This window comes from Eulemur rufifrons, chromosome 10, assembly GCF_041146395.1.
Source record: "Eulemur rufifrons isolate Redbay chromosome 10, OSU_ERuf_1, whole genome shotgun sequence".
Lineage (NCBI taxonomy): Eukaryota > Metazoa > Chordata > Mammalia > Primates > Lemuridae > Eulemur > Eulemur rufifrons.
Window position 1 is genome coordinate 32,487,575 of NC_090992.1, and position 22,323 is coordinate 32,509,897.

The following is a 22,323-nucleotide window of genomic DNA, read 5'->3' on the forward strand; positions in this document are numbered from 1 at the left end:
TCCACGGGCCCAGGCTGAGTTCATGGTTGTATTATGTAGATAAACAGATTTAGAGTTTCTTCTTGGTGAGATTCAATTAGAAAACCAGCAGACAGAACTATCAAATATCAGAGCTGGGAGTGAACCCAGAGATGATCTCTTCTAATCGCTTCCATTTACGGAGAGGTAGATGATTGGGCACAGAGCAAAAAGGGACTTGTTTAAGGTAACCCTGGAAGAGACAGGCGGGCCCTGCCCCTACATCCTCTGATTCATCAGGTTATAGAACAAACGTGATGAAAAACATAGAAATTCTTTTGCAAAAATGAAACTGCACAGTTAGAGAGTTGATTTGGTTGAGATCAGTGAGTGCACATCCATTAAGCATGTAAGGTCCTCTGAGCATCTGTGCTAGAGGAACTTTTGGTTTGAAGGTTAACTCCCTTTTGACTGAGAGTTCTTAGCTGGGGTTCCTGGATGGACCGGGGATTCCAGGATTCCTGGGTTCAAGGAACCATGGGCTCCCTAGAAAGTGGGTGTGTGTATGTTTTTTTTCCCTCTGGGAAGAGTTTTCCAAAGTGACTATATTCTCGAAGAAATCTACGATTACCCACCCTCAAAATGGTTTAAAAAAAAAGAAATTTGAAAATCCTCATAGGAAGCACAATGACTGACCATTTTAGACAATGTACTATTTTAATCAAGAGAACGTAGTTACCTATTTTCACCGGCTGGTGTCCTAATGCAGATCACAAAAATAACCCATGTTTCCGGGAAGAACAAAAAAATAACAAATAAAGGGAGTAACATAGAGCAAAAAGAAATGCCCATATGTTTTAATCACCAGGAAATCGGCAGAATGGGAAGAAACCTTTGTAGCTTTTTGCTATAGTATTGTTTATCAAATATTTCTACAAAACAAGTCTTAATACATAGGAAGCAGTGATTATGTGGCATTTTATTCCCTTTAACAATGACTCTTATTTTCCTGTGTTGTTTTCCTGTCTAATATCTTTTTTATTCTCCCATTGTAGGACCCTGTGGGCACTGAGATCCAGCTCACCCATGCCTATTTCCTGTAATGGACAGACTTGACGCTAATGTGAGGTATGTCACACCTGTCTACCTCCTGTGCTGTGAACTGTGGACTGAAAATCTGTTGTAGAGTTACAGAGCTAATGGATTTAGATTTTCTTTAATGTTTCACATATAATCACGAGTGTTGTGCTGTTTGACTATTAGCATTTTAGCATTTCTGTTTCAATGATTAATGTAATATGGCTGTAAATGTTTCCAGCTGCCTATACTAAAAGTCTGCATTAGGGAGATGCTGTTTGAAAATAGATACTCATCTCTGTAATAGGAAGAAAGATGTACTTACATGGGGGTAAAAATAGCTTAAGAATATCTGTCTGTACATCTAAGCTTTAGATATAAATTCAGGTAGCTTTTAATAGCAGATTCTAGTTTGTCCGCTTCTACGTGCAACCAGGTCAATAGATTATGGGACATGATAGGTTGTATGGCATAGTTACATCAAGCTAAATGATTTCCGTTTTGTTTTGTTTTCCTGTAATTTTCTGCAAACCTTGGAGATGAAATAATAGGATGACTCCTACGGAAGTTTTCTCTTAAAGGCTTACTCCATTTTATTTGACACAACCATATAGTGCAGCAAAAATTGTATTCAATAATGGATTGGCTTTTGAGGCTGAGGATTATCCCTAGATATCAGTAGCTGGAAGACATCCTAAAAAATACCTTCCTGGTGCAGTCACAGGAGCTGTTTTCCTTTCACTTGAGACCTGTAGAAAAGTATGTTTCAGGTATAGATTAGGGGCCGTGTGCCTCTGTATTTGATGTAGTAGAAAGCTGTGACAAAAGAGAGCTGTCAAATATCTTGACAGAAACTCTAGTGCAATCTGACTTGAATTGCAAAGATGTACTATCAGCCAGCCAAGGGAATTCCTTAGTGTAGACTGTATATCATGATGCTTCGTATAATCCCTGCGTGGTGGGTATTAAAGAGTTGTTGATCAGCTTGTCGTTGCTGTCCTATATACATATTTCAAATAGTGTTGTGTTCTAGTGCTGCAGTCCCCGACCCAGCAGAAGGTGAGGAGCAGGTAGGTGAGTGAGTGAAGCTTCATCAGTATTTACAGCCACTCCCCATCACTCACATCACAGCATAAGCTCCGCCTCCTGTCAGATCAGCAGTGGCATTAGATTCTCCTACGAGCGTGGACCCTACTGTAAATTGCACATGCTAGGGATCTAGGCTGCACGCTCCTTATGAGAATGTAATGCCTGATGATATGAGGTGGAGCTGAGGCCGTGATGCTAGTGCTGGGAGTGGCTGCACATTCAGATGATCATTAGCAGAGAGGTTTGACTGCACAATAAATGTAATGCACTTGAATCATCCCGAAACCAACCCCACCCCACCTTCTCACTCCGTGGAAAAATTGTCTTCCGTGAAACTGGTCCCTTGTGCCAAAGAGGTTGGGGACTGCTGTTCTAGTGCATCTCGATATACAAAAAGACTCTGTATACTTTGCCATAAAGCATTGTACACTCTCAATAGAAATCTTGTGGACTTCGTTATTTACTGGACACCCTGACTTGGTACAGAGTCTTAGGACCTTAACATAGCTTTTGAGGCTGGTGCTGTGTGTTTAATTTTTCTCTAAAAGTTTGTGAAATTGTTTGCCCAGAGAAAGCACAATGAGATCCAGAGAATCTCCATTTTATTGTTGTTAATTAAAAGGCCAGAGTGAGCAATACCAATGGTGACATATTATGAAATTATTTTAAATTTCAGATACTGTCTCAAACTGGATCAGTTGGTTAAAATGCACTTTTTGGGGTATAATTCAGATATTATGATCCCTAACATTTCTGGCTTTTAAACATTTATTTATAGCAGCATTAGATTCTAACGGCAGACTGTAATTCAATTAAGTGGACATTAGCTGTTCTCCCGGGTGCTGTGGAACAGTGTGGGGTAGGAGATGATATCACGCCCCTGAATCTTGTCTCTGGACCATCTTCTCTGTCAGTTTTCTGACCAGATCCCATCCAACATATGTTCCTTCTCACCCCCTCCCCCTGTCTACCCACAATATTAATAACAGACAAATGTTGCAGACTTTCCACTCATTTCCACTCAGTATAGCTTCTGAGTGTCCATAATAATGGACAGGACGTTTTTAGGCTCACATTTACCAAATTGTGATGCAGACATCATTAGTAATACGTAATGAATTTAGGTAGTATACCAACAACTTATTTATTTTAAAGTTAAATATTTAAAGTTGCCTTCTTATCATGATAAGTAATACTATTTTGCTATTAATGGACACCGGAAAGAAACAGGTTGTCAGGAGATGATAAATGCCCTGGGGAAATTTTAGGAATCTGAGAGTAGGCTTTAGACTTCTTCCACAGGTTGTAGAATTGAGGGGTTCCACTCAATTTCCCCCAGATATCAAGAGACAGAGAGGTCCTCATTGACATTTAGGTTAAACAAAATGTCTTACATTTAAGTATTTTGTCAGGTCATACAGATCATTTTTTGTTTGTTTGGCTTCATTTAATTGAGTTTGCTAATTCAGCTTAGTCCTTGCCATTCTGTATCTGTCAACATTCTTGGCCAGAAGAATCAGAAACTAACTTTGGTTAACATAATCAAAGGTCGTTTCGGGCAGGTAGCGTGTACAGGCTCAAAGAATCAAGGTGAAAAATGCTAGAGGACTAGGTTTGGATATAAACGGGAACTTTGGGAATTCCAGGAGAGTTAGGTAGTGGAACAATGGCCAACCAGGGGGAGAAGTGGTCCGTGCATTGCCCTCATTTATTTACTGTATGTTAATGAAGCACCAAACTTTGTGTCAGGAAGAGTAAGACCAGTTCCTGGTCTTAAGGATCTCATGGTCTAGCTAGAAGATAATCATGCAAATAGAGAACTTAATACAGTGATAAAAGAATCCTAATAGTGAGATAGACAATGAGCTATGTTCTTTGTGAACACTAAGGTGAGACTAAAGAAAAGAAACACCAGGTCTTGATTTTAGAAATGTGAGAAGCATTGCAAGCATTTTCCTCTTAAGTGCTTCCACTGCAGAGAAAGCAGTGGATGTAGGGTGGGTTGACTCAGGATGAAAAGCCGGGGATGAACACGGCCTTTGTTAGAGAAGTAAGTTACTGAGGAGTCCTGTCCTTTGCTAAATAGTGTCTCACCAACTTAGCAGGCAGCTCTTCCCAAACAATCGGACACCTAGCTGATTGGGTTTTTTTTAGTCTGTTTGCTCCTCGCTGAGGCTCCAGAGGAGACAGCTGCATTCTTTTTGAAGGGCTGGAGAAAGAAAAATGGAAACAGTGGCTTTGGTAATTTTGCAGTGGATGTTCTTTGTGGAGTGTCATCAGCTTGCGTTTGGGGACTGAGCCTGCTGGTGCCTTACCCAGCACTAACCCTGAGCCCGTGAAGCCACTGAATTCAGCCCTAAAACACTGCCTGACTTCAGAGATAGCAACGCTTTTTGTTTTATTTGTTTTAACTACCAGATTCTTCCCACGGACATGTGGTTTTCCTCAGCCCGGGTTTCCTTCCTTTTTTTTTTTTTTTTTTCCTTGCTGTTTATTACAATTAAAAAGTTTCTGCTTTCTAAGAATTTTTTTCTATCAATTTCTAGTTACAGACAGTGCAAGGCTCAGGCAAGAGATGAAAGTCCATGTATATGTACATGAACTTGCACTTTTCAGTTTCTCAAGATAATGACCCCAGACTTTGAGCAGAGAAAAAGTTTATTTTATATCTTGATTCCTTTTAATTGTAGCTTTCTTCTCCCCTTGACTCACTTGCTTACCCCATGGGCTTTGCACACTTTTCTGCTTCACTGTCCTCGAGTCTCTGGGGCTTCTTCCTTTCATCGGAACACCCTCGTTTAAGATTCTGTTTCTCCTTCTACAAAAGAACTGTTGGGCTTTCTTATTAATGTTTCTTGTTAGTAAGCAAAACAGCATCTTATAGGAATGATGAGTCATATGAATGGTAGCATTTTCCTCCCTTTGCTTGGGTTTCTAGGAAACTGATAGCCAAATTCACAATCACCACTAGCGAGGGTGGAAGAACTAACTCTAGGGAGGTACTATGGCTCTAACATGCATTTATTTTATTTTTCCAACTCTTTTAAGAGCAGGGACCAGAAATTCTTCTTTGGTAAGGAGATGTCTTCATTTGGAAAAGTGCCTATATAAGGTGAGAAACAAAAAGCCTGGGTCCCTGGCCCAGGGGAGGAATTCTTTTACTTGCTCTGAAGATAGAGGAAAATGAACAGAAGAGGGAGAAGCTTGGAGAAGAGAGAAGACGCAGAGAAGTAGAGTCTGGGCTCTGCTTGGGAAGGGGCAGAACATCCAATGGCAGGGCGGTTTAAGGAACTTTGAGAGCAGTTAGTTGCATTTATTTATTTATTTTTTTAAATGTGGTATGTGTGCTGATCTCTCTGAAGACCGTTCAGGAAAATTTTCTAGCTTGGCTATGACTTGTGTGTTGAATGTCTCCTATGTTGAATGTGTGAGGCCATCATGAGCTATGAACTTGAGCTCCCTTCTTTTTATCTCTTCATCTTGTTTCCTTTGCTTTCTTAACAATATCTTATACTGATCATTTTTGAAGGAAGGAAAGGAAGAAAAGAAAGAAAGGGAGAAAGGAATCCAAGATGGAATCATTTTCCAGGGAGAGAAACTTCTTTTCTTCTTCCTTTGGTAGGATTTGATGTCACGTAATAGGGAGCCACTAAATATTTTTGAACTGAAGATCAAAATAGCAAGCTTTTGTATATAACACAGAAAATCTGAATAAATGCCAAAAGGTGACTACTTTAAATATAAAATACATAATCTTTATGTAAAAGCAGTCATTTCATTTACACATGTGACAACATTAATGAAAAACTATAACAAAAATGTGTGGCTGGCGTCAAATTAATTACCCAGTTGCCTTAATTATGCCATGGCACTAAGTTACAATTCATGACTTCAAATCAAGAAATTACATTAATTGGATATTGTATTAGTCCATTTTTCACTGCTATAAAGGAAATATCTGAGGTTGGGTAATTATAAAGAAAAGAGGTTTATTTGGCTCCAAGTTCTGCAGGCTGAGTGAGAAGCCTGGTGCCAGCATCCGCTTCTGCTGAGGGCTTCAGGGAGCTTCCAATCAAAGCTGAAGTCAGAGGGGGAGCAGGTGTGTCACATGGGGAGAGAAGGAGCAAGCGGATGGGAGGAGGTGGTGCCAGGCTCCTCCAAAACAACCAGCTCTTGAGTGAACTAATAAAGCAAGAACTCACTATCTTCAGGAGAGCACCAGGCCATTCATGAGGGGTCCACTCCCATGACCCAAACACCCACCACCAGGCCCCACCTTCAACAGTGGGGATCAAATTTCAGCATGAGATTTGAAGGGACCAAACATCCAAACCACATCTGACAGCAAGAATTAACTGAAATTACCCGGTTTTAGCAAAGAGGAAAAGACAGCAAATTTTTAAATAGGGGAGTTGATTTTTGGTTTGATTAACACTGGTGAAAATACATATTCTGCTTCACTAACATCTGAGAATGAGGCTGGAATTTTTCATGCAAAATATTCTAAAGCCTTGAAATAATTTATAGAATTTGAAATCAATGTGTATAGGTTGTCTGCCCTAAAGACTTATCAATATGGAGTTGATTTGGAACCAGAGTTAATTCATGTTCTTAACCTGGCAATCAGAATCGTGAACATGTGCAACTTTAAGGCAATAAGATGTTTTGCAGGAAATCTCCCTTCAGGCTCTGAAATTGTGACATGAATTAGCATATAAGGAGAAAGTGAGTGGGTACCATTTAAAAGGGGTTATTTTTATGTTGCTTTAGAAATGGAAATGAGAATAATACTCAACTTTATCGCTTGACTGACAAAACGGTGATTATTCAGTTAGTCCTCTGATTAGATCAGGAGTGCGGTGAATATGTGCTGGAACTCATCCTGTGCTGAAAGCCCCTGTGCCCCTTGGGCCACAGGGGACCTCGAGCTAGAGACATCACAAACTACCAGGGGGAGGATGACACATATATATTTCTCAAGCAACGAATGGTGTTTTGTAATGTGTGAAAGTTGCTGGTTGTGGCATTAAGCTAGCAATCCTCTACATGCATATGATGCTATTCAGCTTCCAAAGGGCTCCTCCCATAGTGATTAACTAGCAGCGCCATGGGATGCTGGAAGAGTGGGTTTATGGAAACAGAATGATAGGGCTTCAAGTCTTGACTGTCCCACTTGGTGGCTGTATGACCTTGAACAATTTATTTAATCTCTCTGAGCTGTCAGTTTTGGCATCTGAAAATGGGATTGTTGCGAAGATTATTAGTAACATAGATACAACTCTAAGCATAGTATCTCCCACATGGTACGTATAGAATAATAACAAATGTGTCTTTAGTCATCACAAATATCATGAGATGTAGGTATTTATTACTCCTTAGTATTCATTTATTTACCTGGCTAACCTTATTAATCATTTGTTCAATTTTTTGAATTGTCCCTGATTTTGATCATTATCTTGTGAGAAACTGAAGCTCCCAAAGGTGTTGGAAGACTCTCAACAGTGGGACTAATAAGTGGCTTGTTGGGATGAGACCACTCATCTTTTATACCTTATTCAACACCATTTTCTCTTTACACTGCAGCTCCCGTAAACTGGGGCATATTTTTGTTTGGGAATTGGAGGATCTAGGACTAAATAATGTGTCTTTTTGACTCCTGGTTTTGTGCTGTATTCAATACAGCCAGCTCTCCTTTATGTTCAATTAATACCTTGGTTGATGAGCTCTGTTTAGAGGAAAATACCTCTGACTTGTTTCTTTTTGTTTTTCTATCGGTCAATGTCTGGTTAGGAAAATGGAAATTATTGCATGTATTTCAAGCAAAGAGAGATTTAATGCAAGGATTTGGTCACAAAGCTCCCTGGAAGAGCAGGGAGAAGGAGATGTTGACCAGGGAGCCTCAGGAGCAGGCCCTGCTGCCTTGGGTCTGCCGCAGGTGCTGCCCTTGCTGTAGTTGTTGCTTCTGGACCCATTTGCTGCTGCCTTTGCTGCTGAAGTTGCAGAAGAAAAATGCTTCTTTTTTCCTCTCTCACCATCCAATTTTCCATCCCGAGTCTCTCATTTGGACAACATAACCAGAAGCCAGTAGGTAAGAAAGTCTGAAGACTGTTTTCAGGCTTCTAGCCTTCTCTGATTGAGAAGAGTGCATGAAAAGAGTAGCACATACCAGATACAGCTTCTTCACCAAATAACCTTGGTTCCTCCTGGAAACTACAGCTATGCAAACTCTTGCATTGGGCTTCACAAGCGTGAGAGTGCACATGAGATCACATTAACATAAACATCTGAGTCTCAATCTGCTAGACTGCAGGAAGCTCAGTCTTTTGCCCAGTTCGCCTTATCCACGCGTTTTGGGAGATTTGATTATTGCCAGACAGGAGTGCCGACGAGCGTCACTGAATTTGTTCTGCCTGCCAAGCTGAACTTCTGCAGCTTCTAGTTCTATCAGTTTCACCGAGGCACACTTAGAATTGTAGCCTGCTAAGTGACCAGTCCCTAGGCCTGCTTGATGCTAACAAAGCAGAGCTTCTTGATAGTGAAAACACACAACATTTCACATACGAAGTGAGAAGAGTGTACCTGCTGTGTCCGACTTGATCAAAGTGGGTCCCACATTACAATTTCTTGAGATAGAAGGAGTATTTCAGAAACCAGCAGTGCAGCATTTCCAATTCTCAGACCTCATCTTCCTCCCTGGGCACACAGAGGGGTTGGGTGATGATGAATCTGGGTATCGATGGTTACGTGTTCTCAGAACTACCACCGACGTGCGTCATTCTGGCTCTGTCGCTCAGTCAACCCTGGTGGGTCTGGATCCTTATGACAGACACCTTGTCATCCCTCCCCACAGTTTGGTTCCTTTGGAGCCCTGCAAGCTACCACCAATCTTTCTTTAAATGTCAGATTTCAATAAGATTTTTCTAGTTTCTCAGGACCTATGTGATGCAAATAACTTAGTGGGGATAGAGATATTGACTAATTTTACAAAAAATCTACAAGATCTATATGATTCTCAGCTTCAGCCCAGTCAGAATTTCCTCTGTACTTAATAGGGTTAGAGTATGGTCTGTACTGAAGGGTCACCTGGATTCCAGTAGGATTAGGTCACTTTGTCCCTCTTTACAAGAACAGGCTGTTTTAAGAGTCAAGAAGCGTGTGACTGATGCTGAGAATTATTTAAAACTCCCCTCAAGCTCCTTTCCATAAACTGGAGCCTCGCCTATGGCTTGTGGCTTCTTACAGTATGCATGGTACACAAAAGAAATAAAAAGGGTTTCAGAGAGGTTAAGTGATTTTTCCTAAGGCTACACGCTAACAAGTGATTAAGACTAAAGTCCAAATCTTTGCTCCCAAAATCACTGCCTTTTTTCAAATTATCTTCCAACTATCCAAAGACAAACTATATTCTAACATGTCTATAATTATAATTAAAATGTTCCTTAACTATGACTCAGTCTGAAAAAATGGCTTTGGCAATGAAAGGAAAATATCAAATCACTTGTTATTTGCTGCCTTGCACATCTGGTCACAGCTTGCCATGGTTCAGACGCTCTTCTGAACCTGTGACCTGCAGGAACTCACTCAATTCTAGCAGCCCTGTGTGTTCCTTACCCATAGTGCCCCCTGCATGACATACGAGGTAACTGAGGCAGAGGGGGTAACTAACTTTGCCCAAAGCCACATTCCCAGGAAGAGGAGACACCAGTATTTTCACCCAAGTTTGCTTGATGTCAAAATCGATGCTTTGAGCTTATAGTTTGCTTTTCTAAAGATTTCTATGTTCTAGAGGGTCTGTCAGTTGACATTTTAGACTTGGGTTCCCAAAGGGAAGGCCTGGCAGATATGTTTGTTTGGCCTGTCCAGGGTCTTAAAAAATTGATTAAAATCCTTTTAGGAAAAGCTAGGCACTCTCCAATTTGCCAGAGTAATAACTATGAGTCCCAATCTTCTGAAAAGACGCTGTTTTGAACTATTCCATTACCTTCCATAGCCACAGCGCACAGTTGGTCAGGGTGTACGATCTGCCCGCTTGGCCCCTGAGGGCTTTATACGTTAGCACTTTAAATTTCGAAAACAGTGCTAAGAATTATCTCCAGGTTTATGGAACTTTATTATGACATTTAGTACATGCTATTTTCTCCCTGGAAATCTGTTTTCGTACCATTTAGCAAATAGGGTTGTGTTGCATTTAAGACCCTTTTTCCAATTGGAACAGGTTTCTAAATAAATAGCTGTTAAGTGATTACCATGATCAGTAAGGTAATGATGTTCAGGCAATGTTCTTATTTGCATTTCTAAAGAACTGTAAAAATAATCTTTTTTTTTCCTTCTGTGCCCACTCACTTGCTCCTTAACTTATAATGACTTTATTAATTTCAGTGCTTGCAAAAGGTTTTATACAAAGTACTCATCTTTGAACGTTCAATACTATCATGGCTTTGTGCATATCAGATGTAGATGCGTATGTATATTGAGTGCTCTCTATCAACAGTGTAACTGACATTTCTAGGCTCATCTTATCTCAAATGCCACCATTGTTCATTATATGTAGTTACTGCAGTTCAAACTCTCAAAAGGTGAATTCCAGAAAAAGTGTATATGTAGATAGATACGTAAGCTAGAAGGTCATTTTTTAAAAGGCGAAAGATTTATATGATCTGAAGAGAAACCAGAGCATGAAGGTCATTTTTTAGATGTTAAAAAACCCTGCAAACTTCTTAACTTCTTACCACTCAAAAAAGTGTTGGTAATAGTAAATACAGAGGAATTGTAGAAAACTAGATATGCAAGGTCCAGAAATGTGTTCAGTCTGTGCAGAAGAGGGAAAAGTCATGTCAAGCATGTTGGAAGGATGACCATGGCTGATGCAGGTGGAGATACAGTGGTGACAGGAGGATGGGCCCGGGGGACTCAGTTAGGAGGCTGTGACACTGGTCCAGGGAGGTAGGAGAAGGATCAGAAGAAAGATTGAGGGAGCAAGGGTAAAGGAAAGGGCAGACTGTAGAGGAATTAATGAAGTAGCATTTCTGGTAGAAGGTGACCAATTGCATGAGAAGGAAGAGAAAGACATTTTGAAAATGACTTTGGAGAAGGAGGATGGTGCATAGGGAAATAGAACTTAGTTTGGAGCTGACTGAGATAGAAAAACCTGTGGGAACATTCAAGTTAAAAAAAAAAAGTCTGATAGAAAGTTGGCTAAATTAATGTGGATCTCAGTGGGGAAATGTTTTGGGGAAGATTCTGATCACATTTGCTGTATGGTGAATTAAATAGAATAGAACTTGATTCCAAAAAGGGCTAATGATCTTCTAGACCAGTGAAAGATAAACAGAGATTTCCAAAGATTAATATCAAGAAAACTTCCCATATGTGGAGCTTCTGCCTTCTTGAGGCTTAAAGATCATTTTATTCTTTTTCTTGCAAGGACTATTTTGCACAATTATGATGTGTGTTGAAGTGAAAACTATGACCCTTCTGATCTAAACTCAGAGAGTTGAGGGGAGCAAATTACCTGTTGTATATCCATATGTAATCTGGGAATGACTGAATTATTTCTTTTGTACTTTCAAGTCAATGTGATTGTGAGAATTGAGTCCAATATTTTTCGTAGTAAAGTCTTTATGACTCATGAGCGTTATGATGTAAGAAATGTACAAGTATTTAGAAAATAAACAGTACATTTAGTTAGTGTGAGTTTTAGATGAGCTATGATAATTAAGGGTTTCAACTAGTTTGGTACTTTAGTCGAGGATCAAATAGAATCCCCTCCCTAAAAGGGAATGTTCTGATGACTTGTCCTGAGAGTGAACTGAATTGTATCATTGTACCACTGACAGAAGTTTTGCAAAACAAATTGAGTCATCGCAGGGAATCCTGAGAATCAGGAAAATTGTGGCCGATTTCTATTTGTAACTTCAAACGTTATTTTCTGTGCTTGTGATTCTGATGGGCCAGGATTACCCAGTTTGATGGCCCTATTTGAGGGGGACGGTGTTGGCCAGCCAGTCCTCTGTGACTGAGGATTTTAGAGGCTAGTTCTCTGGACAGTGTCAGGATTGTGACTTCATGCACTAGTGAAAGACAGACTAGCTTTGGAATCCATGAAACTCATCTGTGTGAACAAAATCAGAAAAGGGAAAGGTTCGATCCACTTCAGAGAAAAACTTTACTTCTAAGAACCTCACTTTGTTTGCAGGAACATTGGTGGCACTAATTAAGAGTGGGGAAGTTGAAAGGTATTTAAAATAGCTCATCTAATGAAAAAAATCCTAAGCAATTAGTCATATTTTTTTTAAAAAATCTGTAATTCATATTTGATTAATTTTGACATGGTTCTATCCAATTATGTTGAACTGATGAGGCTTTACTCTGTGAAAAAAAATAACTAGTAACCTTTTTACACCAGCTTAATTTTAGCAAGTGTTTTATTTAGAATTATGTAACCTTGGCTCTGCCGCCCTCTCTCCCCTTCCTGTCACTGCTGTCTCGAGGCTGTGCCATCTTTTTTCTGAGTGATTGGCATTGTCTCCAAACTCCTCTCTTGGCTACGGACCTCCCCAGCTCCAGTTCAGTTAGCAGCCAGAGGACTGGCCATCTTCCTGCAGCCTAGGTCCAGGCATGCCCATCCCCTCTTTCTTTTGCCAGCCTCCTTCTCACACCTCAGTCTGAAGGCATCTATTGCCTGCTGACCCCCATGCCTCCCTACCTCCCCTCTATCCTCCCAGAGCTCTCTGTGAACAAACTGCTGTTATCTATTGCTTATAACTGTCACAATTGTTTATAATTACTTGTTTAACCTGTCTACCTCCTCCTCTGGACTTCATGTGCCCAGTATTTATATACTATCTGACATCTTACAGTGTTGGAGGAATTTAACTACAATTGAGAATGCTTTTATTTCACTTTTCAACTATTTAGGCAATATCTTATCATCATGGAAGGCCCATCATGGAAAAGTTTGTGTCCAGTGGATATTAATAACCATCACCTCTCCCTGCCCCCCAACACCCCCACACACCCCCACACTGAATTTCCCTTGCAGCCCTGGGTTCTGAGGCTATGGGATTGGAGAGGAGATGGGAGGATGAAAAGGACACAAGTTGTCTATTTGAACTTGAAAAAGCCCCTCCTTTGGAACTATTTGCAGATTTCACGGCATGGGATCTCTAGGGACAGGGTCAGTGTGCCCTTTATTTTGTATTCCTTAGGTGGGGTCCATTCCTTTGCCAGGGCTGCCACCCCCACCACCATTCCTGCGCTTGCTAGCTAGCAGGAGTACTCAGTAAGGGTGGGTGCTGCGCTAAACTCGTTACAAGTATTTTCTCATTCACTCCATGTGACAACTCTATGAAGGGGATGCTCTGACTACCTGCATTTTATAGTGAGTCACAGAAAGGTTAATTAGCCGATGGTACCAAGGAGCCAAACCTAAGAGGTCTGGTTCCAGAGCTCAGACCCCTATGCTATACCCCTGTAGGATCCATAAATTATCATCATACCAAACCCTAAGATCAGCATTACACACCTTAATTCTACAACTGCTGCTATTGCTACAGCTATTACTCTTATTTTATTTCTCCTGTCTCTGCTACCACAGCTATGAGTTCCTAAGACGTTCTTTGTTCCAGGGACTGTGGTAATGGCTTCACAGACGGTACCTTGCGTCCCTGGGTCAGCGATACAGACTGCCCCGTCTGGGGAGGAATGCCTGCATCATCCCAGGTGGATGAGGCGTGCGCTCCGTGATTCAGGACCCCCTCCCAGGACCCCCTTCACCAGCCTTTCTGTTTCTCTTGAACTGACTCATTCTCCAGAAATTCTCCCTCATCTCTAATCAGAAGTCCTTCAGCTGCTGTTACCTCTTCCCTCTTTTCCCATCCTCCGAGGTGACTGAGGACCTAGAATGTTAGCACAGGAGCCGTCCTGAGGAGGGTTGAACCCCCTCCCACGTATCAGAATTCCCACTGCAGCGTCCTAGAAAGCAGCCCCCCTGCTTTGGCTTGACAATTCCAGTCCTCTTTTTAAGTATGTCCAGGCAATTGGCTAAATTGGACTTAATGGTCAGCTAAACTCAGATTATTAGATATTTTGGGGGAAGAAAAGCAACAACAGTGAGATCATGTCAAATGATGCGATATTTTAAGTAGTCAGGTGCGGCAACAGGTTTTGTTGTACAGACCTTTAAATTCGTCCTCTGCCCGTTTACTCCTTCTCTCATTATCTGTGCTGTTGTTAAACTCCCTAGTTTGTCAAATGTCCAATTGCTGTCCCCATCTCCTCCCACAGAGCAGGCGTTGTCTGCCCCTGTGGGGAAGGTTCAGCTCCTGACTTTCCCTACTGGAGGGCTGAGCTTTCCTTAAGCCAAGTTCAAATGGCCACTTTTTCCGACCTACCTGAAAACCTTGGGGGAGCAAGGAGCCCGTTTCCATCTCAATCCCTGAATCTTTCCTGAGCAAATAACTCTGGTTTTGGAATGACTGATGCCTTTTTCTGTTCCCTGCTGTCTTTTCCTCCTCTTCCTCCTGTACATCACATCATGGTCATCTCGCATCCTACTTGCCCTGTCTTCCCTGCTTCTCTTTCTCTCCTGCCGTCCCACTCTGCCCAACACGCCTACTCTCATTTACATTCACAACCCACATCTTTCTACCTCTTCTCTTCCTTCAGCATCTTTATCCCCTAGCCCCTCACTTGGCTCACTGGCGAACATTTCCCTTTGCTTTACCGATATATTTGTAGGAGTACTTGCATATATATTTATGAGTTGACAGGTATTCACCAACTATCTGTAATATGTATGGCTGTTTGTGGTTAAAAAGAAGTGTGAGATAACAGTTCTAGCTAGTGATAAAGCCTTACATAAATAATTTATTTATATGGCACTTCAATGTGCTTTCACATGCATTGTTATCTAATTCTCACAACACCCAGCAAAATGGGGGAAGTATTATTAACCAACTTAAAGAAAATGAAAATTTGAGAGGTTACAAAAGAGATGTTTTTTTCACTTAAAGCCATACAGCCAATAAATAACAGAATGAAGATTAGAATCCAGATGTTTTCATTCTTATTCCAGTGTTTTCTTGTTATACATGTCTCAGTAAGTGAACACAGGAGTATCAGAAGTATATCAGCATGACAACAGTGATGCCATAAGATGACAAAATATAGGTAGAGAGGCATGCTGGTTTTATGGTGTTCTAGGTTGGGATATATGGAAAGGTTAGCTGAAGTTTGGTGAGAAGTGTTTGGGATCTGAAAACAAATTCATTGATCAGGATAAGGTTGGTTATGGGGTAACATGACAAGTACATGATGGAAAGAAGAATAGTCCATAAAGCAATGTTATAACAAGCAGTTAGCATCAAGCAAATTCAGTAAATGGTAATAGTCAGATCACAGCAATGGGTAATCTGGAAGTTGACAATTTTAAACCATAGAGAAGTTTCTTAGTTTCCTTAGAGAAGTTTCTTAAAATATGCTAGAAACCCATCTGCAGTTCCTAGCTTGGGAGGAATGATCAGGTAGACAGACCCCTGATCCTGTAGTGACTGGATTCGGAGCAATTATTATAAGAGGCAGAAACATCAAGATGCTTTTGGTTACTGATTAAAGCTGGAATGCAAATTGGCCTCTGGGTCTCGAGATCCATACAGAAGCCAAGAGCTGGGATATAATCAAAATGAGCAGCAAGGGTGACCTGATGTTGAGCATTGTCAGTAACTCAGCATGAAATATTGAGATGACCTTTGAATTCCCTTGATTATGGGTGGACCAGATCTCCAAGGCAAGTCCTAATGATGATAATCATGCCCTACAGACCACTTTTTGAAAAGGACAAAGGAAAAGGAAAGGTGAAATCATATCATCATGAGAGACTTCATGAGAAGCTGGCCCTTGAAGTATAGGAAAAATATAGATTATTCCTGGAGTGGCTAAATATTTAAAGAGTGCTGTTGGTCAGGATTCTTCCAATTTTAAGCAAGAGAAACTAAATTCAAAGTGGCTTAAGAAACAATGAGAATTTATTAGCTCACCTAATTGAAAAGTTTGAGAGAACAACTTGCTGGACCAAAGCCTCAAACAAGGTCATTAGTATTGGTCTCTTTTTACTTTGCCAAGGTCTGACCAAACAGTGTCTGGACCAGGAGTTTGATGTGACTAGACTAGAAGATAGGTGTGCTAGGTGGTGGGTGCCAGTGGAATTGACAAGGTTGGAAGGATCAGGCGGCTCTTAGGGTTTGGAAAGAGCAGAGGTCCAGAGAAGACAGCTGGGAGAGTGGAATCCAACTGTGCTGGTTGGCAGATCACACCAGAGGTTTCCATCCCCAGGCAAGAACTTCCCTTTACCGTCTCTTATGCATGGGCAGCCATAGAATCTCGATTACAGGTAGAAGAAGCTTGTGCTGAAATCACCTTTCAGTGAACTTGTTTCTTGTTAGGAAGTGTAAGATGTGAAGTTCAAATACTCTTCTGAGTTTCAAAGAACCTCTTCTTATTAACAAGTACTAATGAGTCTCCCTAATTCAAACAAATGATTACAGTTGACAGTAGAAATGTAAATTTTACTGAAACAAATGATTCTGCTAATATGCCTTCCCTATTTATGGAAGTTATTCTGGCACATACAAATATGGTTTTGTACATAGATGGTAAACGCGTGTGCATGTGAAGAGGTGGTGGTGACTGATCGGCTAAGCAAGTGTATCTTCCCAAGTGGGTGTGAGCTGTGTGGATACAGCAGCTGCTGACTCTCAGTGTGGTTTTCTCTCGGTTCTTCTGAGACCAGGCTGTGCCCGAGATGGAAAGGGCAGTGAGGGCTAAGTCAAGTCTTCCTAAACATCGCAACCTCACAAAAGCCTGGAGAGAGAGAGGAAGGGACTTTACAGAGCGGCTCTGTCCAGTAGAAATAGAATGCAAGCCACAAACATGTGCCACATATGTGATTTTAAATTTTCTACTCACCATGTTAAAAATGAGTAAAAAGAGACAGGGGAAACTAATTGTGATAACTTATTCAATTTAACTCAACGTGTCCAAAATAGTATTTCTGCATATAATCAGTATAAAAACGATTGAGATGGTACACAGTTTTTGTGTACTTGGTGTTTCAAAACCCAGTGTGTATTTCCCACTTGCAGCACAGCTGAATGTGGACCAGGCACATTTCAAATGTTCAGTAACTACACAAGGCCAGTGGCTACTGTACCGGACAGTGCGGTTCTAGAACATAAGTTCCAAAGCCAGCAAATTATTGACGAGGGCCACCATTCCCCATCCCTACTCCCACCCCCCACCGCAAACACTGTCAGTCTATCACTCTTCCTTCCTGGACCTGGTTCTCCTGTGACTTCACCATCCTTCTCAGCACAGTGTTTGAGGCAGCCATCAACAGCTGATCAGTTACGTGGTGAGCAGCTTAAAAACCATTTTGCCAGCACAGATAGTTCAACCTCTGACTTTCCCTCCTTATTCTTCTGCCTTCTTTGTTGAGGCTGCTAAGCTCTCACCGGGTCTGGTGCAGGTGCTCTGACCTTGCCCGACCTTGCCTGAAGTGAACGTCAAGCCCCCGGGAACAGAGTCTCTCCTTCGCTCATGTTCTCTCTTCTCCTCCAATATATCAACACATTTAGTTTCCCAAACCCAGCTTGTCATTGCCTGTTCTTGTACCCTGGCTATTTATAATGAATATTTTTAGCATGAGATACCTAAGAGCTTTTAATTTGTTTTGGCATCCTTTTTAACGTTATCAGTTGTCTCATTTCAGAATAAACAAGGGCTCTATTTTTCCAAGCCCCTTCTTTGGACCTGATATGTTTCATGCTTTTCTGTTTTCTTTTGTGACTTTGTCAAGTTACAGCTCATTTCCTGCTTTAGCCTTTTTTTTTTTTTTGATCTTCCTCCTACAGCTTCCACGATCTTGGCTGGACCAGGCAAACCACACAGAGAAGTGTGGGGACTCCCTCCTCTGCGGGTTTTCAGTCGTATTTCCAGCCTTGCGCTGTGCCCATGGCCGGGCTGTGTGGGCTCCTGCTGACTTCATTAGTGCTTTTCTCAGGCTTCACTGCAGATCTCTATTGATAGCCCCACGTTGTCTGTACATAAAATTTGGTATGCAGCAAGAGTCTGAACAAAAACAATTTTGTTTTGAATTGAGGGCAGTGCCTTAGGTTTCCATATTCCATTATTAACTTAAATGATTGCCTAGTTTAAAAAAATTGTTTTTTTGATCAGGAGAAACATTTTTATCCAATTTAGTAAATTATCTTTATTTTCCTAGAACTGGTAGTATTTATAAACGCATTTCTTTTGTAAGCATCAGTAATTATAGTACATCAGAATTTACTAGATCATTAAAACTGGAAGGGACCTTAAAGATGATCTGGCCCAATCCCAGTATTTTACAGATCAGGACAATGAGGCCCAGTGACAAGGGGAGAAGACGTCCCAAGGCCACCTACAATGAGTCACAGGCAAAGCTGGACTGAGTTCCCAGGTTTCCTGACTCCAAGGTCAAAACTCTATTTCTATATCCTTTTTCTTTTTTTTTTTTCTTTCTTTTTTCCTCCCTTCCTACCTCCCTTCCTTTCTCCTTCCCTCCCTCCTTTTCTTCCTCCCTTTCTCCCTTTCTTACTTCTTTCCTCTCTTCCTTCATTTTCTTTTCAATTACCAGAGAATTTGGATGAACTGCACTAAAATATAAACTTCACAGAGCATATTCCAGATGTACTCTATTAAGTCAACCCACAGTGAAAGCAGTTGGATTCACTAGTGTGCGTTATAATCCTCAGTGTAGTTCTGTGTTCACCAAAGCCTAGGTAACAGTGACCAATAATTTGTATTAAATTGATAGTATCCTTAAACTTTCAATACTTTAGAAAGTAATTACCCATTACTTTAATGGGTGATCAGATTTGGGGTTGATATAAAGTAACACTGATAAGTTGAGCAACCGGCCAGGAGGCTGAAGCTGTGATGGTCCCGTAGGAGAGAGAAGGCACACACAGGTGCGGTAAAGGTGCATGCAAGGTTACAATTCACAAAGGATGGTGCAGTGCCCCGGGGCTCACAACAGCAGTTAGTACCTGAAGGGGCAAGAGGAGAGAGTTATTCCCAGAACCCCAAGAGAGATCTATAGCTGGTTGTAGAAGTTCACCCGACAGGAGCGGTGGTCTTCAGTACAGGAACACGGCTGCTGTCAACCTATAACCCACCAGGGAGGGAGATAAAGAAATACTCTGACTTCACTCTCCTGCTGGTGCTTCCTGTTGATGAAACCCAGCTGGAAGCCAGAGGGAAAGGGAGCCAATTGATACGGTCCATACACTGAGGCCGGGTGGAGAAGGGTGGAGATTGGATCTGAAGGAGCAAATGGAACACACAGGACAATGACTGCCCAGTATCGATTTCCCCTTTCCCTGGAGACAGCACTGATTTTGCTTTAGGGAACTACCCCTCCTTGACTCTTGGGTTCTTGAGTTTGGGTTGGGTGAACCCTGTCACCAGGATGCAGAGTGGACGTGTTCTCCAGGTCTGGCCCCACTCAGAGCACCTGGCCCCTGGCCATGGTGATTGGCTCAGGTGGGTGCAATCAGAGTGACTCCCAGGACCAAATCAGAGGAATGCCTTTGCCCCGAGAGTTCCTGAGAACACAGAGGCCTAGAGATGCCGACAGCTATCTTGTCACATTTAGCAGAGAGGCTGCCCAAGAATGAAGCCATTGCAGAAGAGGGAATTGCTGAGAGTTGGAGAGAGTGAAGCTAAATCTCACTTCCGTTATCTGAGTCTGTGACTCTCACTTTAGCAATGTGGCTCTACGCTGACTTTTGCTTAAGCCACTTTGAATTGGGGTTTCTGACATTTGAAACCAGAGTCTGGCTTTTAATTCATTACTCTAAGAAGCCAGGTCAGAGCCTTGAACTAGAGTAATACTAGTGGAAATGGAAAGAAAATAATAATGTAAGACTGGGGAGTTAATAAAACTAGCGATGGTTAGGTTCAGGGGATGAATAGGAAGATGCAATAAAATTAGTAGAATTATCTTGTAGATGATCATTTATCCTGTTAATTACTATTTCAAGTGTCATGGGAAAACTTAGCTCATTCTTGTATAGAAGTCATTAAAAATGATATTGGCTGCTGTTGAGTTTATAAGGCAAGTCATAACTTTGCCCATACTGGTAATACAAGAAGAAAATCTGTAAGAAAGAAAAATCTGTCTATGTATAGACAGAAAATAATCTAGAGTAATATGCACCAAGATATTGACATAGCTTGTCTCTGGTAAAGAGGATAATGGATATTAATGTTCATTCATGTGTTTGTATTTCTCTGCTTTGTTGTTAATGATCATGCATTGCTTTGTAATGAGAACAAAATAAAGGACTTACTATAGTCAACAATGTTATATTTTTCACAGCAACTAAAGAGGGTAAATGCTGATGACAGGGGAGGAGAGTTGCTGATTAGGAGATAGAAAATACCCTCGTAGTTAATCAGCTGAGTGGATGGACTCGTGGGGGAGGGGGAGAAAGCATGTTCTAGGATCAGGCAGGAGGGTGTTGCAATAGCCCAGGCTATAGGAAATGCAGCCCCAAACTAGGGACACAGAACTAGGACCATTTTTACCTACTTTTTTCTCTTGAGATCATGATCATTACAGTAAACTATGTCAACTTTTCATCAATCAGAATTCTGAACATATTTTGGAAAAATAAACCACCAGAAAGGTTTCAAATAAGTGTGCCTTTTCCCCTTCTTAGGCATATCCAGGAACATGTGTGTCAAAAAGCACTGACCCCGGTGGTTATCGAGATAGTTCACTTGCTAGCTCCTCGTATTTCTCCTCTGTGCAGATGCCTGGAATCCCTTCACTGAGCTCATATAGATGGCCCTTGTTGCCTAGCAACATTAGTGGAATTGCTATGTGTGCTTCTTAATCACTGTAAAGTCTTGTCCTTTATTTTATATCAAAAAATGGAAAGAGGAGAAGGAGAGAAAAACTATAGAAAACAAAGTGAGAAAGAAAATGCCCAGACTGTATCTTCCAGTTGCAAATCAAATCACAGCATCTGAGTAAATTCAGGCAGTGGAACATTTTTCAAAAAATATATTTGATCCCACCTGAAGAATTGATTGACAAGCCAAAGTTGTGAGTCAGCATTTTACTTGAGTAGTCTGTGAGAAAGGAGGTCCCAGGAACTTAGCCACTTAACCACACCTTCAGGAACTTTCCATTTACATGGCCATGAGGGCTGAAGAAAGCCCTCGCTCTTTTTCTCAGATAGTTGTGATGAGCAGTGTTTTGTTGGAAGGACGGCATCACATTAGGGTTGTGCTAAATCTCCTCTGGCTTCCCATAATCCCCCCTGGAACTTATAACATTTGTATTTTCAGGTTCTACAACTTCTGGGATAGTAAATTTCATTAACTTACTCTTTCCTAGAGTCAAATCTCACTCAAAAATTTCTAAGATTAACACCTAAGGTGAATTTTCACATAGTCAAATATCTTTCTGGAGTCTTTATGGTTTTGTAAGTAGAAGAGGATTTGGTCAGAATTTATTCAATAAATGTTTATTTAGTACCTACTATGTGCCAAGGCACTTTTTCAAGTTCTAAACTATCTAGCTTGAAGGTCACACTGACTACTAACCTTCAGTGATTTTACTTTTCATGATCTCTACTAATGACCTTCTGAGCATCACTTTCCTGTTCGATTTTTTCACCCCTCCCCCCACTTGTCCTTTTCTCAGTTTCTCCTCATTCCTTCTATCCTAACCCAAATATACTTTTTATGGTCCTCTTAATCTCAGAATCTTCTCTCAGAATTCACCGGACTCAAGCCTGATAGATACTTAAATAATCCCAGATAAACCTTCCTCTGTCTCTAGCATTCTGGAATTAAGGTACTTTGTCTCCCTTGGCATAACGGTGCTTAGAATGTTGAATGTTCAATTACAGGCATTTTCATCAGAACTTGAACTCCTTTTAAAAATCCATTTGTTCATCAACTTAACAAAATCCTTTGTGGAATTCCTTCTATGGGTCCATCACTGTTTTGGGTGTAGGAGTTTCTTGTGGTCATTGAGCTTATGATATAGTGGAGGAGATGAGCCTTAATAAATCATAGAGATAAGGATATGATATAGACTGAATGAGTCATGCAGGAAAGGAAGTTGACTCTACAACATGTTTCAGA

The 22,323-nt window shown here is 41.1% G+C and overlaps 1 protein-coding gene across 4 annotated transcripts in view; it reads left to right on the forward strand.

The window, feature by feature from the left end:
- The first annotated feature begins 1,013 nt into the window (after positions 1-1,013).
- Positions 1,014-22,323, forward strand: part of HTR4 (5-hydroxytryptamine receptor 4) — a 127,425-nt gene continuing 106,115 nt past the window's right edge. For all 4 annotated transcript variants that reach the window (XM_069484387.1, XM_069484386.1, XM_069484389.1 and 1 more), the window contains exon 1: positions 1,014-1,086. In XM_069484387.1, coding sequence (XP_069340488.1) covers positions 1,061-1,086 — 26 coding nt within the window. In that variant the 5' untranslated portion in view covers positions 1,014-1,060. The remainder of the gene's footprint in view (positions 1,087-22,323) is intronic.